At 30.5% G+C, this 22,291-nt stretch overlaps 1 protein-coding gene across 2 annotated transcripts in view; it reads right to left on the bottom strand.

Annotated features, from left to right (window-relative positions):
• Vps13 (vacuolar protein sorting 13C) overlaps positions 1-22,291 on the bottom strand; it is a 286,208-nt gene that overhangs the window by 199,768 nt on the left and 64,149 nt on the right. For both annotated transcript variants that reach the window (XM_075374575.1, XM_075374576.1), the window contains exons 10-13: positions 21,911-22,022; positions 12,268-12,410; positions 4,401-4,504; positions 2,621-2,908 (exon numbers count right to left, since the gene is read on the bottom strand). In XM_075374575.1, the coding sequence (XP_075230690.1) occupies positions 2,621-2,908; positions 4,401-4,504; positions 12,268-12,410; positions 21,911-22,022 (647 nt within the window). The remainder of the gene's footprint in view (positions 1-2,620; positions 2,909-4,400; positions 4,505-12,267; positions 12,411-21,910; positions 22,023-22,291) is intronic.

The raw sequence follows: 22,291 nt of genomic DNA, 5'->3' as shown, positions 1-22,291 counted from the left end.
TCATTTAGTTGAGGGAAAAACCAGCTTTCCAGCATGTCCTGGTACATTATCCTAGTAACTGTGTGTTCTGCAAAAAATAATGGTCCATGATAGGACCGTAGAATGTCATGGGGATTTTGTAGACCCCCATATGCAAATATCATGTCTATTCACTTTTCCACTGTGATGGAACATTGCTTCATTGTTAAAAATTAAATGCAGAAGAAAAGTGTCATCCTCCATGTTTTCCAGGATTTGATCACAAAATTCAACACGCTTTGGTTTGTCACCTCTGTGAAGAGGTTGTAAAAGTTGTAGGTGGTATGGCTCGAAAAGTAAACAATGCCTCAAAACACGTTAAACAATTGGTTGAGGTATTCCAAGTTCTCTACTTGCTCTACGGGTTGACTTTCTTGAGCTTTGTAGAAAACTTTTTTCAATTCATCTCACGTTCTCCTCTGCTACATGCAGATGGCTTGTGCTCTTGCCTTTACAGACAGCCTGTTTGTCAAAACTATAGGGTAGTTTTAATACAATAAAATAGGTTTGTAATAGTAACATTTGTTGAAAAAAATATATATAACAGAAATGGTATATACAAAAAAATGTAAATGCAATGCAACATACATTGGACAAACGGGACGAATTAAAATTAAGATATAACAAACGCATGACATCTTTTAAAAATTATTCTAATTACGCAACGCATTTAATAAAAGATGGGCACACCCCAATGAAAGAGGAAGAATCAATGAAACACAAATGTGTTAAAAGAAGAATGAACATTTTAGAAAATCTAGAAATTTAAATTAAAAAGTAAAAATAAAACAATCATAAATGAACAGGTCAACAAATATCAAGTTAGTCCTTTTCAAGAACCTCAATTTATTGAAAACAGGAAATAGATAAATAAAATTAAAAGAGAAGTGTAACCATTAATAACAAATAAACAAGAAGACCAGATAAGACATGATGTCAAATTTAGGGAGGGGTGTTGTCTAAACACTATATAAAGATTAACAGATATTTACAAATACTAGTACAATAAGTTTTGAAAATTGGGCGTGGTTCCAAAACACGTCAACAAGTGATAAAAAAATGAAGCTAACAAAGGTAGGCAGTAAGTACTGCCCACTGGTATATTAAAATATATGAATTAAAATACCACTCTGGTATTTTAATTCTGGCTCAGTGATGAATCCACATTTAATCAATGGTGAGTATTCTATTCAAAAGCGTGTTACCTTCCTTCTTGAAGCGATTGAGTAAGCACTGACAGAGTCAAAACTGTTTGAGCTTATGTTCTGCAGTAAGCTGTCTTGGTACCCAATGCACACAGACTTTACAGAAGCCAAGCTCATTGTGGATGATTTGATGGGCAGAACTATGACTGAGTTCAAAGAAGACACTACCTTATCAATGATAACTCGCCTATTCGCCAGACCCATCTGTTGAGCTTGCAGAATCTTTTCTGTGGTGAAGGTTGATGGGTATCCTACTCCCTTTTTGTAGGTCACACTCACCTCCCCCACTTTTAAACTTCTTGATCCACAAAAAACTTCTTAATGCGATAAAGCGATATTCCCATATTGTGATACAATGAATTTCAGCCCCTTTCACACCCTCTGAGGAGATAAACTGGATCGCTGTTCATTGTTCCTCTTAGGTACAAATGGCTAGCATAATAGCAGACATGCTTACATTATAACAGCCAGAAAGCCACTGCTGCGATTGGGATCAAATTTCGTACACGTGACTGCAGATGTACCAAACTTTAGCATGCATGCGCAGAAGGCACTATGAAAACCTTAAAGGAGCGTTAAGGATAAGTGTAGATAATTTTTAACTTGCCCTCGTACTTCAGAGCTTTCCTAATAATGTTAATATAAGTTAAAAGTATGATGAAGAATAAATTTTGAAACTTCTTTTTAAATTCATATAATATAAGGTAGATTAATCTGTGATATACATTTACGGTAAGAATTGAAAAATACACATTTTGACAAATTGAAAAAATTCAGGATTATTCAGTAATATTACAATAATAAAGAAATATTTTGGAATTCAATGTCTAAACCACATTCATCAATATCATATGTATTGAATTCAGATTAGTCATCAATCCAATCGTTATGCAATTCATCCAAAATTGCATTATTACCAAAGCCTTGCTCAGCGCAATGATAAAAAAAAAAACAACACAATAATACTTTTATCAGTTGTTGAATGAAATCTTTCTTCCAATCGAATTTGGGGAAGTAACACTGTCTAGCAGTATTTATATATACTACAACTGATATAGACACATGTAGAAGGTTTCATAGGTGCAATATTACACTGGAATCCATTGCAGATCATATAAAATAGGAGATATTGTGCGATATCTCTGGAATTTCTCATGAAATTACTGCTGATAAAAAATTACAACATTCAAAATAGGTGTCTGTATCACTTTAAATGTTCGTAACATATATTACAGAAAACAAACAAGTCATATGTGCACAAAACTTGTCAGATATGTAACCATTCTCAGCATAAGTCGATTGGTAATAAATACTAAAACATAGAAAACATTTATAAAACAAAGAACAAAAATCTATTACAACAAAAAGGTTATAAAGTATAAAATAAAAAAACTTACTGATAAACTAAAGCAGATTTATCTTCATGAGGTGTAAAAATATCGACCAATTTATTAATTGTTTGGGCATCATAAATAACTTTTAACGGTCTGAAATTGATATCAACATTGATATCACAATCTTTCATAAGTGGATTTAATTCAAACAAGAAATTTATGAGATGTGTATCACCAATACTTCTCTGACTGTTGCTATTTTGTTCAAGATCTAAACTACTGCAAATCTGAGGATTTATGTTGTTTTGCTCCAATCCGGTTACTGCCAATTCATGCATTGTACCTTCCACACTGAAAAAAAAATTATGACACGATAATATTTTTCTTAACAATATAATGATATACAATTTTTTTTTAATTTGCAATCTAGTGTATTGTTCTTTATTCTATACTATTAAACGTAAACTTTTTTTCAAATGGCTTCATCAGTTACGGTCAACACCCTCTGCAGTTAAATCTACTGAAGCTGGTCCAGTTGAGAATGAAGAAAGGATTTACCTTTCTTCATTCGCAACTATTTGGCTATTCATTAAATATTTCTGAGGTGATTTGATATCAAGTATGAAATGCTCAACAGGAGAAGTAATCCCTCTACCTGTAGCAAAATTCGATATCTTTAATGCCAAGGATAAAGACAAATTTTACCTGGCACTAAGAAAAGTGGTATTCTTGGCAGACATTATAATTCTAACAGAAGATTCCCTCTAATTATATTATGAGACGTAAACTTAATATGAAATAAAGTTACTTCTCTGTTATAAGAAGTTACATGGCAATAAATAGCAACCTCCTGGTGTAATTTAACCCTCCACATAGGGAAGAGAGATAGTAGAAGATAGTCTATGAAGTATAGAGCAAACATTATGTTCTCTACTGTTAATGAGAATGTGCTAACCTCTGTGGTGTGGTGAGTAACAATTTAGAGATCTGTGTTAACATAATAAAACTTTAAGACTTACTGAATCTCATTTAATAGAAAAAGATGAAAATCTCAAAGAAATTAAGGCTCATCTACTACAATGGGTGCAAAGAACAGATAAGTCAACCTACTGTTACATAAAAGGAAAAGAAGGTGAAAAGTCTTTCCTTGATTCAGATTAATTCTAGTAAAATGTGGAGTGAAACATATTGATTTCATTTGAACCAAAGGATGGAACATATATAATAAAAATACTAAAATGGTAGTTAACAGCTCAGAAACTAATACTAGGAACAAACATTTTTTAAGCCCAAGCAACACTACCTTTCTCCTGAACTAGTCAGTTTAACAACAGCTACTGTAGTCTCTGAACAGAAGAAAGTGAGTGATAAGTTATTTTATTTTTCTGGATTAAAGGAATAACATAGACTGAAATTTATTATGAATATGTTTGTCATATGATGACTCGGCTACATGCACCAAAATGCATGGCATCACGAATCTAGGTACAATTAAAATAGTGATATATGAACAAAGAAACAGCAGTCTTCCACACTAGCAGATCTTGTCCTTGAAATTAAAAAGAATTTATGGGAATATTTTGTAATTTTGGTATAACTGAATATACAATTATGAACTTTAAGTTAATGATCTACAGATATAAAACAAACATTGCTTCAAGTTAAAAAATAAAATTATGGGATATCACTGAAATATAAATAGATACATGTGAATTGCGGTTTAATGGTGTTTCCTAGGTAAATCATACCTGCAATAGAGAAAGGTTAAGTTCTAAACATATGGTACATTTAAGTGTTGTAAAAAAAAAATAAATAGGTAAAAATAAATTTAGTAACAAAGCACCTTAAACCGTTAGCAGAAGGTCTCTGTTGACACTGCAATGTGACTTCATTCAAACTGATAACCATGACTTGTGGTTTTACAGCTTTTTCATCCCTAATTTGAATCTGTAAAATAAAAACAACCAATATAATATTGATTCATTAATGATATAAATGCTTTAAAAATACATCTAAAAATATCTTCAAAAATTCACTGATATAATAAATAGTTTAAAAAATATATGCCTCTCCTATAATTTTATCACAATTCCTCCTGCACTCCTCAAAACTTAAATCTTACTTTAGCTTATGCAAATAAATAGTAAGCAAATAAATAAAAACAATACACAGAATTTTTTTTTAACAGAGGAGCAAAAACGACTTAACGCATGACAAAATGAAAATTTACATTTACTAGGAGAAATCCTGTGATTGTCAAATACTGATAGACATCTCTACATCGTAGTAGTTTCTCACGCAACATATTTATGATAATATCTATCACCTATATTTTCTATACATAAGAATAGGAATGGTATATCTACAAAATAGAAGTCCAGTATGCCCTTTGCTGCAATGCAACTCACGTTAGCGAAGATTTAACAGAAATAACAACGTAAAAGACAGCAATACAGAGTACACAACCTAACTACTCTTATATTTAAACTACAGTCAACTTTTGATTTTTTTCTGGAGTAGATTTGACTACTGAGGGATAAAGCAAAGAAAGGAAAAAATATTTGGTGTACTGAGGTACATTCCTTACTCATTCAAACGTTATATATGGATTACGGTGATGGTAAGAATAATATGGTGAGGAAATGAATGTAGATTCTAATCTTTACTCAACTAAATCTTCATATCATACTTTTACTAAAACTACAACAGACTCGAAAATGAAAAAAAAAAAAAAACTGTTTATATAGACAGAATTAATTACAAATGAAAGACAAGTACGCATTAATCATCACTTTTTAAGATTTGTGTAACTTCTTAATACGGAGAGATAAACTTGTTTGTTTTGTTAATTTGCAGAAATTCTCTAGTTTGAGCTTTTTTATTTAAATGATAGGCCTTTCCAACCATAACTATCTTATAACAGTTATGCTACTTGTAAAATTTTAAGCAGAATTACATTTTGTTGTAATCTGTCCAATTTTTAAATCATGTAGACTAAAATATCTAAATACAAGTTTTCTGAAAAAAGACAAGTGTAGTTTTTGAATGGTGAAGACCAGTACTCGCTTTGTATTTATTTGAATGATACTTTTAACTGCAGACCTATTCAACTTAGAGAATTTAATTATTGTTAATTTCTAGCATACATATTTTATACTAACGCTAGGCTGATGGATTTCAATCAAAAGGAACATTTTTTTTTGTTAACTGCTACTGGATATTACATTTATATTGATTTTCTCTAATAGATACACATCATATTATTGTTATTATTATTCACTTTGAGATCATAACTTTTTTTGTCATTAAAAATGTTACCTAGTTGCTCTGTGCTACTAGTTAAGTGTTTCATGTAAATAAGTACAGTATAAAAATAAAAAATCAATAATCTATAAAAATCTATAATCAAGACTATAAAATTTATAGTCAATTTAAATTTTAATTATTCATGATTGTAGTAATTTACTGATCTGTCACATTAAATGTACGTTTAGATCATAATATCTGAAAGAGAAGTGAAACAGATTATTTACAGTAAAGTTCTGAATGCTCAGAAAAATATGTAAGGCTCTGTTAATTCCATAAATATAGAAGAATTAACTTTTCATTCTCCGTAGTATGGCTGGCAAGGAATGTTTGTTATTCTTGAGAAAGCTATATAGTTTTGAGTAACTTACGACTCATGTTAGCCACCTAAAGTATATACTAATGTATGTACATTAATTTAATGATGTAATATAAAATAAGTGAACAATGAAATAGGGAAATATGTGCAAGATTTCTGCAATACCAGCAGAATTATCAGAGCGGTACAGAATGATGCTAAGATGAAACAAACTATGACTGCTAAAAATAATGTGTATATACAGAATCCGAATCCTGCTTTCAAATTTCATTATTATTTTTCTCACATATTATTGCATTTCTACTGATGTTTGAGATTCAGTGACGACAATGTTCTTTTAACAGAAATCAAAATTGAGTTAGAAAAAATAACAAGTGACATGGATTCATAGCTAAGAGAAAAATTCAGTTTGAAAATAAAAAGTAAAATGAAATGCGATAGAAACAAAAATAATAAGGAACAACAAATTAAGATGGGTAAATATAATATACCGTAAGTCACATAATTTTGCTAATTAGAGAATAAAATTATAAAGGATAGCTGAAATAAAGTAAAACTCAAAAGGAGAATGGCACAAGCGAGGAGAGCTGCTGGATCTGCAGGTCTATCAGAGAGAAATGAATTTAATTAAAAATTCAGCTGAGCTCAGTGGTTTTAATACAAAGACCAGATCACTGACAAAATACAGAAAAAATTAACAAACTGATGCAAACCTTACTACAAAAAAGAGAAAAAGGATTGAAGAAAGCATGGACAAAAATAGCATATAAAGCGATGTAAAAAAAATCACAATTTTTAACACTTTGAACACTGGACTTCTTTGCACATGGTGGTCCACAGAAACTGGGCAATTTAGAGTGCTTTAAAAAAATTCCTACTTATCATAATTATATAATTTCCTTACATGGATTTTACCACCTGAAAGAAAAAGACATGCAGATCTGACCTACGTAAATAAAAAAGATAAATGTGACTTCCCAAAGTGTAAGTATTATGTTGAAATTTCCTTTTCAAATGTAGAAAACAAAATTGCTGCGATGCAAGCACTAAATATTTTTACAATTGTTATATGTACAGTTACTTATATTGCACATAACATATTTTTAGAAACACGGGAACATACCCTTTCAATATACAAGACATATTCATAAAGTAAGGGCGTTTGGCTTATATTTAAATATTAGCTGGTCTGAACACAATTTCATGCATGTAGGGCCATCTATCAGCTATTTAGAAAGCCACTGCAGCTGTTGCTTTGCTTCAATAGCCATTTGCCTGCCAGTGAAAGCAGATCGCAATGTCTGCAACAATTGTTTCTCCCACTGGTTATGAAGTGCACGCTGTGATTTGATTTTTGTGGGCAAAAGGATCTTCAGCTGCTGAAATTCATCGGGAGTTGTGCCTAGCATACAGACCTACACTAATGAGAGAAGGAAAGGCTAGACAATGTGTCGAGACTTTAAAAATGGCTGCACAAATGTGCATGACGAAGAACAGAGAGGCAGACCCAATATTCAGATCGACAAAATCGTTGAACAGATGAACCGAAAACTGCGATGCAATCGGCAATTGACGGTTAGTGCTCTGGCTGATGAATTTCTACATGTTGGACACACCTCAATGTCTACATGACTGTCAAAGAAAAGCTTGGATATCAAAAATTGTGTGCAAGGTGGATACCAAAAATGCTCACCGACAAACACAAAGAGCAAAGAATGTATAATGGAAGAGTGTTTTTGGACTGGTATCGACAAGATGGAGATGATTTGCTTTCCCACATTGTTACGGATAACAAGAGATGGATATCCTACACCAACGCAGAATTGAAACAACAATCAATGCAGTGGCGCATTCAAGTTCCCCAAACCAAATAAAGTTTAAGCAATCTCCTTACTAGAGTCAAAAAACGTTGGCTACTGTTTTTTGGGATGAAAAGTGCGTCATTTTGGTTGATTTCATGGAACGAGGATCAACAATTACAACTGATGTGTACTGCAAAACGCTCACCAAACTGAGATGTGCACTCCAAAGTCGACAACGTGGAAAACTGTCTCCAGTGTTATCCCCCTTCATGACAACGCGCATCCTCACACCTCTGCCTTAACCAAGAAGATTCAAGATCTTCATTGGGAATTTTTTGACCACCCTCTATATAGTCCCAACCTTGTACCTAGCAAGTACTTCCTCTTTTTGCATTTGAAAAAGTGGCTTGGTTCACAATGGTTAGAAAACGACAAGGAACTCAAGACTGTTGTTGTCAACCGGTTCAATTCCCAGGCAGCTTCAACTTCTATGCAGAGGGGTTAAAGAAACTGGTACAGCATTATGAAAAGTGCTTAGAACTGAATGCAGATTTTGTGAAAACTGAAGTAATGTAGTAAACTAAAACCGTAAGTAAAAACCTTTTCTCAAGAGTTAATTCTTTTTAATGACCAAAAGGCCCTCACTTTATGAATATGCTTTGTAAATTTACTTAGATATCACTTTGGAGTAACAAGTTAAAGCACTTGAAAGAAAAACTTTTTTTTAGTAAAGTTCAGCACAAAACCCAGAGCCTGTCTGATGTTTTACTTTGAGTGAATACTACTGTTTCACACATTCTGATTATTTACACTTGAGAACTAGGTGTACATAGGAACATTATTATTCTTAGAAACTATTTTATAATTTAAAAAAATAATTATAAGAGTTCTTACAATGTTAGGAGAGCTGATAACAGGAGCTGATGAAGTTGAAAGTAGGCCTAAATCTAATTCAGTACAAATAGAATTATCAGCAGAAGTGTTAGAAATTTCTAAGAAAAACTAACAGGAGTAATAGTAGCACTAGTAGAATCATTAATAGTAATATAGCCTAGAAGTAGAATCATTAGAAATAATATCACTTAACAAAGGTTCAGTTACAGAAACAACTTTTTTTTGTTTTTGAATGCTGGTCTTAATAATCATTATTTGAATACAAATCCTGATAACAAATAACCGGATCGTCACACGTTGGGTTCCTATCCCCATCATCTAGTTCTCCTTCAGAACCAACATCAAAATAATTCATGATTTGTTCACGTTCAATAGACACAACCTCAATTTCTTTGTCAGAATCAAAATTGTCTCCATCGCTATCATCCAAGATATCATACAACAATTTGACTAATTTAAGGTAATAAATATCACTCATTTTGTTAATTTTTAAATAAATTTTTTTGTGACAGTAGAATAAACATGGAAAATAAGTCAACAAAACAAACTTTCTTCAAAAAAATATCTCTTCAAAGTGCCATACAAATATCATTTCACTCAACCTAACACAGTTCAAGAACTATCCAATAGATAGCGAAAACAACTTGATATACAAATTCAGTAAGAAATACTGAACATCTAAAATCAACAAAAAACGACCTGGAGTCGTCTTAATGAAAAATATAGAAATTTAAACAAGGATGATGTATATTCTTCTGTTGTTAAAGCGTGCAAAGATGGTCAGATGAGTTATACTTGTCCATTGTATACAAAGTGTCAATGTCATTGTAGCTTTGTCTTGAAAATTGGTCTATCCTTTGAAATACAAAGGGCAAAACCAAACCCATCAAAAAAGGGAGCATTTATAAACTGATCTGCGAGGCTAATATTTGTAATTCAGGATTTCGCAGAGCAAACTGAAAGAAAGATTGAAACTAGAATAAAAGACTATTTCGCTCATTACAAATATGAAAATCCAAAGAAATTGGCATTATCCCAACATTACCTGGAAACCCGGTCAAAAATTCAGTAAATTAAAAACAAGATCTAATAACCAGGAAGTAGATATTGATAGTAAAACAGAAATTTCATTGCTCAACAATGATAAGAGTACGATATCACACAACTTGTTTAGAATTAAAAGTCTTTTAAAAATAATTTTCTGAAAGTTTTCAATCATAAGAACATTAAGCTGATAATCCTGCCTCTTAATATTCATGGGTGGAGAAAAACTTTTTGATTAGTTTCAGGTTCATGTTATCTTTATATTTCTTTAAGTTTTATCTATGCAACCTACATGTAGTTTTTACTATGTGTAGTTTTATCTACACAGAAGTGTAGAATAAGCTGCGACGGGCAATGTGGAATGGATATTTAAATGGTTTAGCTTTATATAAGCTAGATTTATGTTTTCTATTGGGCTTGTCTAAAACAACAGTTACTTGTTTTTAGTTTTTGTTCTTTTTCTAAAAATACTCATTTTAAATAGTTTAGCAAGTATTTATTTGTCAATTTTTTTTTGTTATTAAAATCTCTTTGCTTTGTTTTTCATTTATTTAGTAATATTTTATAAATATATAATTTATCTATACGATCTGATAACAATTGTTTAACTACTGACATGGTGATTTAAAATACCCAGTTACAAAGTAATACAATTCAGAGACATTTTGTCAAAAGTACTTTGCAGAGATGCCAAGGCATCTGTATGCAGTCAAGAGAAAAGATAAAAAAATATTACCAAAAAAAATACAAGACATAAAAAATACAAAAACTTAAAAACAGAATAAAATATCATCCAATACAGTCACTTAAGTAAGTATTCATCGATGTGAAACGGTCTTAATTCAGATTCATTTGTCTTACAGTCTTTTTAATATTTTTTTTTTTTTTTTATAATTTCTCGATACTAGGTTTTAGTTACATTTGAAATAGTTTTGGTTTTTAGAGTATAGTCTTGAATTCCAATTTATTTCAATAAGCATTTAGTATAGCTCCTTTGTAACTTTTTTGCTACCTTCCTGCATATAATTTTCTGAACCCAACTTCTCAGTTAAAATATCATAATTACTTACTAATAGAGAAATGTTGACTTCTGCAACTGTTTTATTGCTACCGAATCAGCAATCATTACTGTAATACGATTGTTACACTCTTCATTATAAATATTCATTTGTCATTTCTGAATTGCATATCATTATCAAACTTAAATATCGCTCTTAATACTTGGCTCGTAGATCTTATTAATTTATCTTTGGATCTCTTCAGCTGAATTATTCTTTGACATCAAGAACCAAATAACAGCTGTAATTTTAGTTAGGGAGAATTTTTTAGTTTTATCAGTTATTACACATTAACAGTGTAGAATACTTAATAACAATACGACTAAACCGATATACCCGGCAACTGACTGTCAGTGTAGACAAATCTGTCTTCTTGATTAGAAAATTAATTAGCAAAACTTACTAAAAATCTGCTCCACGTACTTTGCTACTTTTGCATACGGTTGGTGAAACATAACTACCCAACGTACAACGGCTACCGATACCAAACAGTCTATCATATGTAAAACAAGACTACTGAATTTGTTACAGTACAAAAGAGATGAATATATATCCTTCGCAAAGTAAAATTTTATCAGCATTAATCCTGGGAACTCTTTCAGAATTTCCCTCCAAAATTATTCTATTTTTTTTTTTCAAAGATATGTGATGAATCATACTTATATCACATAATCTAACCAAATATAACCTGCGCTTGCTCACTAACCTCATCTAATCAACATTAAATATATACAAAAATGATGCAATCTTTAATGATGGCTAATAGAGTTTGTTGGTTTCTTATTTATATGAATTTCTATGGTGTCACCGACACAAGGAGGGAGAAGATTTTCTATCTGATATGTCAACGTATTAGTGAGTTTCATCCCGAAGCATAATTATCGTTTAATAAAATAGTATTGTATCGTATTTATAAAAGTAATTGTAATAATAAATGCTATATTTAAAAATATACTATATCAATTTTTACTAACATTCTTGTTTCTCCAAAATAATTTTATCTAATTATTAAAATACATGCATTTTAAATACAATTAATTACTTTCTGAGAAGATACTAAAAAAAAAAAAAAATCCTTTAAAAATTAATCCTTTAAAGTATATCTTTTAAACAAATGGGAACCATAGAAATGTAAACTTAACTGCAGGTATCTGATATCCAACAATTATTACCTACACGCAATTAATTATTACGGCTGGAGACATAAAGTAACAAAAACAAATGAAAAATTTATTTATTTTTCCATATTAAAAAGATAATATAATAAAATTAAAACAGAAAACATACTTCAAGACAATGTAGGGAAAATGTGAGTTTTACAGCAACAAATTCAACTGGATAATCATCAGGAGCCAAATTTTCTTGATAACCAATAGCTTTGAATAGTTTTTCTTTTTCTTCAGAAGTCATTGCTTCCTGGAACTGTTTTTCTGAAATGTAAAATATTGAACAGCTTGTTAAAATCTATTATGTAATAAATAAAAATTAAATTTTTTTCAGATAGTGCAACCTCTGAAAAGGCCGTATGTCCAATTTTAGTTCAGAAATTTTTCTTCAGTCTCAGCATCAGTACTTTGTTGCTTATACCACAATAACAAATAATACAGGCACTTGATTGACAAATTAAAATATAATAATAGTAATACACAATAATAGGTGTAAAAATAACTTTTCTGTTAATTACTATTGAAATACAGCTAAGTAAATGAAAGTCTTTCACCCGTTTAACACAACACAATATTGTTTACACAAAACACACAACCTTATATGAAATTTGAATCGGCTATCCCATTCATAAACTCAGAAACTTCAAAGTTTCACAAACTCTGAAAATAGTTGCAAGAAACACAGTAAAAAAGGTGGAAGTATGTATTCAGCCAATGATACAATAGCGACAGTGATGTCAACCGCTTTCAGCATCTACTCTAGAATTTAAGGTGTTGCAAAAACTGATAACAAAATGTATTTAATAACTTACTCATGTCTTTTTCACTTAAGCGTACCGGATAGATAGGTTTTATAGTTTTAAAAGACATCTGTATAAGATTATAATATATGACATTTGTATCCATAATAAAAAAAGGTCCTTCATATCAAATAAAAACTTACGGCTTAAAATGTTATTTCTTATTTTTAAATTAAAATTAAATGTTATATTTCCCCTTACAACCTGAATTAATTTTCTATACAAGAGCTATTTGGAGAGTAACTTTAGATTCATTATTAAAAAAACACTAACTGATAAAAAAACAATTTATTATACATATCTTAAAGCTACTTTTCTACATAATTGCATCTAAATTACTTGTCACATCTGTTGAATACCCTTGAGTAGCAGAGTCATAAAACTCTGCTACCTGTGAATTGTTTTTCAACTCATCATTTTCAAAACATTGCTTGACATCGTTAACAGGCAATGAGACATAAGTTACATTTGTTACGATAGAAACAAAAGCTCAATCAATGTAGTGAGAACACACCAGTTCTCGAAAACGCATAGACCCATCAAACACATTCTTCAAAAAAGCTGATGCCATCGGTTTTTTGGGACTGTAAAGACAGTTTTTTACGAATATGTTGTTAATTATTAGTTATTGTTTATTATTATTATTATTATTATTATTATTATTATTATTATCAGTATTACAGTACTGTTCAAAGTTCATTATTGTAAGCATTATGAATGTAAGTACAATAAAATTGTTCATGCAGTGCATTTTGCCTAGTTTTATTGTTAACAAAGGCATTAACAGAAAAATGGGTTTCCCCATTGTTTTTTTTTTTTTTGTAAAATTTTAAATCAAAATCAAATGTCGTATGTGTACCTTCCTATTTAAAAAAATTAGGTTTGATTCAATATGTGAAAAATATTAAAAACCCACCATAATGCAAATTTTTTTAACTATGTAGAACCCCACTTCTTTCTGCATCCAAATACCTCTCAGAAATGCAGAATAAAGCGGTTTCCCTACTTAAATATCACCTGGTATATATATATATATTTAATATTATACGAAATATAAACCACCAAAACATAGTAATTAGATACATTATACTTGTCATATTATTCCAATCATTAATTTTTGTGGGATGTTGTATCTTCAGTTGGTATTTAATTCTATAATTACATTAAAACATATTTATCTTATAATTTGTCAGTCTGTCAAAATTGTTTTCTTCTAAAAATTTTGAAAATTATTTTGGATTATATCAAATTCTGCTGTCTAATACTGGACAGCAGAATTTGATATACAATTTAATATCAACTGAAGATGCAGGATCCCATGAAAATCAATTATTATTGGAATATTACTGGAGTATAAGTATTCATATTATCCCCTGTATTGTTAAATTGTTATACATTTTAAATTCTATTAATAAAAATCATCTAGTTCAGAATATTGATACAAGACACAACTTAACATAATTTTCCCCAAGAGATGGGGGATTTCTTTTGTGAGATCCCCCATCCTCGGTCATGGTTTAAATATTTAATTAAACTGCATATTAAAAATTAAAAGTACTAAAATAATGAAAATTGTGTATTAATTTATTATATATAAGTGCTGCTATCTGTTGCAGTTTTTATAAGACTGTCTCTCACAAACACTGCTTGTGATTATGGTTTATCAAATTAAAATTCTCATTAGAAATAGATAATAAAAGAATGTTAAATTATTTTAAACCACCTTTGGTTTCAAAAAAAATTAACACTTGTACAAATATGATTAACAGAGAAATCAAATACACACATAACAAAAAAAAAAGTTGTGATTAAATAAACATCATAAAACATATAACGATTGAAAGTGGATTTGATACTACTTTAATAATATTTATAAAACACAATAACAACATAATTACCTTACAACGGATACATAAGACAAGAGAGTGAAAACAAAGTATTTACGCACTAATATCACTGAAAACATTTATAAAAATTACAATAGAAATATTTAAAGCGTACAAACCTCTTAATAACTGCACAATAAAACATTTAAAAAGCAAAAATAATAATAAAAAAACAATCTGTGTGGAATTTATAAAATTAAATATAATGACTGTGGTGGTATTTATATGGTGAAAACAAATAGATTCTTTAAAACTAGATTTCTTGAACATTATAGAAATTAAAAAATAAATTAGATTAATCTAATATTAGCTCCCTGTTACAGTGTTGCCCATGCTATATGGTTACTTGCATTTTCTGTAGCGGTCAATCTTTTTATGTTTTTTAGTCAAGTAACTGGAGGCAGGTGCAGCCAGTCACAGATACAGTAACAGTGGTAGTCGCTGTGTTGGTTGAGCCACAGTGCCACAAACCTTCGCACCCCTTAAAAAAATCGGAATTAAAAAAGCCCAAAAATGTTTTATAAATATTTATCTGAAGAGTATTTGCTAGACCAAATCTACTGAATATCTCATTTAGTATAGTCTGGATTGAGAAAATTTACAATCATTGTTTGAAATTGTTTTTACCTTTCATCCCCTTTCAACGTCAAATTTAAAAAATATAGAAATTGGTTTATTGATATGAAGATTAAACTGATCAAAAATCAGGTTGATTTCTTTATCTGTTATTGAGAAACTAAAAATATAACAGGGTTTCAAAAAAAAATAAAAATAAAAAATAAAAATAAAAAATAAAATTTAAACCCCTGAAACTTAGAATTTCAAAACATCTATAATTTGGGTTTTAGATATACATATTATCACAGAATGGCTCTGATGGCATATTGCACTTTAAAATGCTATGGTAGTCCTGAAAAGGGCTGTTTGTCGTCTTCTGGCCAGGGCGATTAAAGCACAACACACTGGGTGGGAAGGTAGCATCATTTACTCCCAGCATCTCTCTTGGTGGGCCGGCCAGGCCTGCTGCTCTAATGGGGATTTGGCATCTACCAGGAGGTCCCACGTTGAGACGGCCAGGGAACTTCTTGTCTTCTTCCATCTTCTTCTTCTTCTTCTTGCTCTTATCCAGGTGGTGGTCGACAATGAATTGAAAATTCACTCTGCTCGTTTATTGGAGCCTGCTAGTGGTGGGGCTGCAGCACCACTATGATTGGAGAGCTTTGTGGTCAGATACGTGGTGAGAGTGATGCTTGTGCAAGCATGTACATATACTGTACTCCCGGTGACATCTGAGGTGCTAGTGTTGTGTCTGCCGATATTAAGCTAGGTGTATATAACCACCGGGTTGGTCTAGTGGTGAACGTGTCTTCCCAAATCAGCTGATTTGGAAGTCAAGAGTTCAGCATTCAAGTTCTAGTAAAGGCAGTTACTTTTAAAAGGATCTGAATTCTAGATCATGGATATAGGTGTTCTTTGGTGGTTGGGTTTCAATTAACCACACATCTCAGGAATGGTCAAACTGAGACTGTACAAGACTACATTTCATTTACATTCATACATATCATCCTTGTTCATTCTCTGAAGTAATATCTGAATGGTAATTCCCAAAGGCTATACAGGAAAAAAAGCTAGGTGTATAAGTGGTAACAATTATATGTACATGTACATATTAGATTTTTCTAGATTAAAAATATATAAAACCATATCACGTAGTTTTTTTTTTTGTTTATCCAGAACAAAAAAAAAACCCTCTTCCTCTTTATATAGTAGTATAGATGGCAGACCATCTAATAAACAATAAACATTCTATTTCTGATATTGACACAAATTCAAAAATATTAGGGGTTAAAAAAAAGACAAAAAATGAAATATATCACTAAAATATTACATGTACTAGCAGGTACTTGCGGCTATAACTGTTGCAGTACTTATTGAGTTTATAAATCGCTAGTAATACAAATAAAATATTTCTTATTGCGATTTATGTATATTCAAAGTATAAAGTAACAGACTCATCATTTACACGTCCTCGATACGTTAAATCGATATTTGATAACTTTGAGATATTTATAAACAAGCAATAACAAGATTCATATAAATACAGATAGATGAAATCTTCATTTCTGTAGATACATTTATACATCAGTGCCCCGTTATAAACTACATTTTTGGCTTCTCCATTATCAGAGCAAATAAAGAGCTCACTGCTCTGCTTACTCGAGAACATACCACATACAACTCCCCATGAGAAAAGCAAGCAGCTCATAAATCTATACCAGCTGTACATAAAGTTTGACCTTGTGACTTACTGATGGCCATTGCAAAACATATATTAACTGGAAACTGGAGTCTTTTGAACTGAAATGGAAAGTTACTAGGTTTGATTGGAACTTTAGAGATAAATACAGTTTCTCCTTTGCCACAGCCTGTTAAAATAGTCGCTTTGTTGATATATTTTTTAAAGATTAACTTTCAATCAAGTTCCATTACATAACTAACTGTGGTGGCTTCAGATTTCTCATGAGTATAATTGGAACACCTACTTTTAATTTTAATATAACTGCAACTGAATAAACTCTACAACATAATAATGGCAGTAAACACATCACGCCATCTGTCTCTTGTATTTTATCATCTTAAAGGTTTAATAAAGCAGAAGATAGTTCATGAACATCTGTATTGCCACCAAACTGAACTCCTATGTTTATTGTATGTAACGCTGTTTAAATGGTACACCATATATTCTATTGTTTAACGCAAGCATTTACTTCATCAGCTCTAGTACCTCATGTAACTACAGGCAATGTTTGTCTAAAATTTCTGGCAAAGATAAAAGTTACACCATTATAAATCTGTTGTCATTGCACAAAATCTTGTAACGTTCTATCGAGAGCTTCTACTGAATTTTTTATGGGGCATAGTACACTTATCCCAACAAACAAGTCTGTGTTTTGTATCGAATTCGCTTTAACACTATTTTTGTAAATATTGCAAACCTCAAATTCACTGCAACTCAAATCTACTGGTATTTTGAATAAAGAATGAACCATTTCTCCACCAGGTAATAATGTAGCAGCGATTCCTGAGGAAGCTGCTGCTAATTCAATCCTGCCTACCATTCTTAATTTCAAGAGAATCAATTTGATTAAGAATGTTTTACCTGTACCACCTGCCGCATCAAGGCAAAATGCATTTCCAGATTTACAATATAGAATTTGAAGAATGAGCTAATATATATTTCTCTGTTCATCTGTCAGTAATCTTTCATTATCTCTAACTGTAGAAATAGCTGTTGTCTGTCATAAGTGGTTTCAGAAAAATATTCTTTTGAAATGCTTTGCACACTAATATGGAGTTAGCAATCCATATTGACTTATCGGATTAGTGCCGATTGAAGTAATAAAATCTTGTTAAAGAAGTAAGAAATCACTTTCAATGCTTTCCTTGCATAAACTAAAATCAGCATAAGAAATTTGGAACACAATATCTTGAATCAACTCTTTAGAGAACTGTTCTTTATAATTAATACACGATGAACCTGAGTTTGAAATACTGCAAAATACCAACATTAATGCAACAAGTTATATAATTTTGGCAGGGCTAGCAAATAAACTTGCTTCAGACAACGTATCATTCCAATGAGTGACATAGAATATCAAGAGCTTGACATGCAGCTTGAAATATTGGATGAATTACATTATCGACAGTCTTGATATTTTCAAATGAAATTGGCCCACGTATACTGAGCAGAAGTAAACAAAGAGAATAACATTCATGATTGTTTGGATGAACTGTATACACTCGATCTAATATGTGTTCACCCATCATATACGTTCTTGTACCCTTCTAAGAAGGCTCCTCGAAATTTACGTTGAAATTTTCCTGACTGTCAATTGAAAGTGTAATAGCACTTCTTTGCATAATAAAGCAAAGTCATCTTCCCAATACAAATGGAAAAATGCCATGAAAGTTGTGTTTCTTAGATTTTGTATTCTTTCGTGCAAATTATCATGGAGCACATATTCATATGGCTCACCTTTCCATTTTAAGGCCATACAATGAGGGCAAACCATACTGGGTAATTGATATCTGTTTCTATTGCAAAGTCAATAACTGGATTATAACTGAAACCACTATTCAATTTTCCATTCTACCGTTCTGAAGTTTTATTAGCTCTACAACATTGTTTTTTGATTGCATCTGCAGTAAATTGTCTGAAGATGATCATCTTTTGGCATCGCAAAACTAAACAAAAGAATAAGGATTATATGTATGGTATAACATTACTTAGCGATGACTTTCAAGAACCGAACTTAATGAAAAGAAACCCTTGCTAACACTGGCTAAGTAAGCTAAATACTGGCTATACTGTAATTATGGGAAAATTCCTAACCCTATTAAACATGATTTTAGCATGATTTTAAAGTATATTGGTGAGAATTCTCTATCCCTACTAAACATGAAAATAACCCAATGTATGTCAGCATTAATACAATGCAACACATATATGTAAAGGTTATTAAATAACCTTAAGACAATAGTGTTCTTTAGAACGAGGGGCAGAGTGAGTAATGCGGTACACTGTTGGACTAACTTGTGGGCATGTCAAAAAGATAAGTGAACAAAATTTGTAATAACTATGGCTCTTTTTAACATATCAGTATCAAACAAAGTGGAAACCTTTCTGCTTAGTCTGCTATAAGGATGGAAAGTTTCATTGAAATTGGTTTAGTAGATTCTGAGATTAGTGCGGACCATCAGGAAATTTATTAATATAAAAATATAAAATAAGTATATATGATATAAAGAATAACTAAAAACAATATTTTAATTTGATAAACCATCAGACAGTGTTTGACAGAGAGAGTCTTATAAAAACTGCAACAGATGACTGAGGATGTAGGATCCCAAAAAAGTACTTTTATGGTAAAATTACGGTAAGATGTATCTTATCTCAATATTCTGTACTAGATGGTTTATATTAAAAGAATTAATATATATATATTATTATTTTTTTTAATAATATATATGCATATTATATATTTTTAAATTCATATTATTGCTCTGCAGTTTTCATTATTTTAGAATTTTTAATAAGCATTTTAATTAAATATTTCAATCATGAATGAGCTTGTGGGATCCAGTCAAAGTAATTTCATGGTAAAATTAAGGTAAGGTATTTCTTATCACAATATTTTGTATGAGGTGGTTAATATTAATGGAGTTTAAAAAAAAAATATATATATATATATATATATATATATTTATTTAAATTCTGTTAAATATTAATAGATAATAAATTATATTAAATAATAAATTATATTAAATAATAAAATTGTATTTAATAATTCTATTAAAAAATATTCTTCTACTAATATATATTTAAATAAATTACCTAGTACAAAATATTGAGGTACACATATAGTACCTTAAGTTTTGATGAAAGTATCTTCGCGGGATTCTAAATCCTGTCATGATTGAAAAATTATAATCGCATATTAATTTACAGGAGCAATCTGTTACAGGTTTAATAAGAACATCTCCCAAATATATAAGTGGTCAGTATGTTGATGAATTATTTGAATTTTCAGAGTTATATAAATTAGATTACATATACTGACAAAACTTGCCAATTAATATATATATATATATATATATTATTAATTGACAAGTTCTGTTAGCACATTATTTACACTAATTATAATAATTTTATTACAAGCAAAAACTCCTAAATACTACTATATTTTAAGAACATCACAGTCACTATTTTAAACGATAAAAACACTTAAAATGAAGCACGATGAAAGTTTTTAAAACTTTCTATGAAAACATATTTAAATTAATTTAGGTATAATGAGGTGCTTTATGCAATTTCGTCTTCACTTAAAGAAAAACAATCAATAATTTTAATTTTTACTGAACATTCTCTGCAGGATTCTACTCTCAGCCAATATAATTTTTTTTTTTCTTCAGTCATTTGACTGGTTTGATGCAGCTCTTCAAGAGTCTCTATCTAGTGCTAGTCTTTTCATTTCGGCATACCCCCTACATCCTACATCCCTAACAATTTGTTTTACATATTCCAAACGTGGCCTGCCTACACATTTTTTTCTTTCTACCTGTCCTTCCATTATTAAAGCGACTATTCCAGGATGCCTTAGTATGTGGCCCATAAGTCTGTCTCTTCTTTTAGCTATATTTTTCCAAATGCTTCTTTCTTCATCTATTTGCCGTAACACCTCTTCATTTGTCACTTTATCCACCCATCTGATTTTTAACATTCTCCTGCAGCACATTTTAAAAGCTTCTAACCTTTTCTTCTCAGATACTCCAATATCATATAATTTTAAAAACCATACTAAAAAATTCCGAATCATTCTTTTGTAAAAAAGAACGGGGGATATAGCCAATTCCTGTCACTTTAATATGCTGAATAATTTTACATTAATCAGTATTGTTTTTAATATCATTTTCACTTGCAGTCATAGTGTGAATATGTCGCCTTGCGAATATAGGCCAGTGTCGCCTTGCTTTCATCTTTGATGGTGATTGATCATATACGAAGTGAGATTGGACATTTGCATTATATTAAGACTAATTTAGTACAGATGTTTTGCTTTTATTAAAGTAGAAATAATAAAAGTAACTGTGTGTATCTTTGTTACCATCTTGACACCAAATAATTAATAATTAACTATACATAATTCGGCACCAGTTACATTAATTAAATAATGAAAATGCATAAAATATAAAGGTAAGCAAAACAGATATATCTGTTAAAACCTTTTATGATTTATTTTTTATTACACTGAACAATTTATATTGCGGGTAAATGAAACAAACAACTGAATGTTTGCATAGAATTGATACAAACTACATGCCGACAGTTTTTTGGATAATAATTTACACTAAATAAAAGATTGTTGTTAAGTAAGGGAGTCTTCTTTATATTTCTGTATCAGCCAAGTTTTATTATAGAGGGAAAATTAACTTAAAATTCATAGGGTCAGGGAACTATTCTATGTAGACAGGATTCTGCTGTGGACAGATTATACTCTAAAAACTCAATAATACATACTTATATCTCCACTACTTGGAGTTTCTTCTTCGCTAACTTCTTTTGACCACCAACCACTGAACCAGCTTTTTTGTTGTTTAGTATCTTTCTTTTTTTTGCCTTCTCTTTCCACCTAAAACAATAATAATACTTCCTTCAGATATTACCCTCTCATGGTCTTATCTGAAATTTAATTTTTAATCATATTGTTTCAAAAAATTTATTTAGTTGTAATCATTATGAGGTATTCGTAATTCTGTATTAAATAATTAAACCATTGAACAAAGGCAAGATCAATTAGGTAATAGTAATTAAAATACACTATGACACAAAATATCACTATGAGGGATGTGATGTTATACCATTTACTACTACGTATGGCTTACTATATAATATGAGGTT

This window comes from Lycorma delicatula, chromosome 9 (genome assembly GCF_047948215.1).
Source record: "Lycorma delicatula isolate Av1 chromosome 9, ASM4794821v1, whole genome shotgun sequence".
Lineage (NCBI taxonomy): Eukaryota > Metazoa > Arthropoda > Insecta > Hemiptera > Fulgoridae > Lycorma > Lycorma delicatula.
Note: the sequence above shows the minus strand (reverse complement) of the source record. Positions and strands in the feature narration are given on the sequence as shown.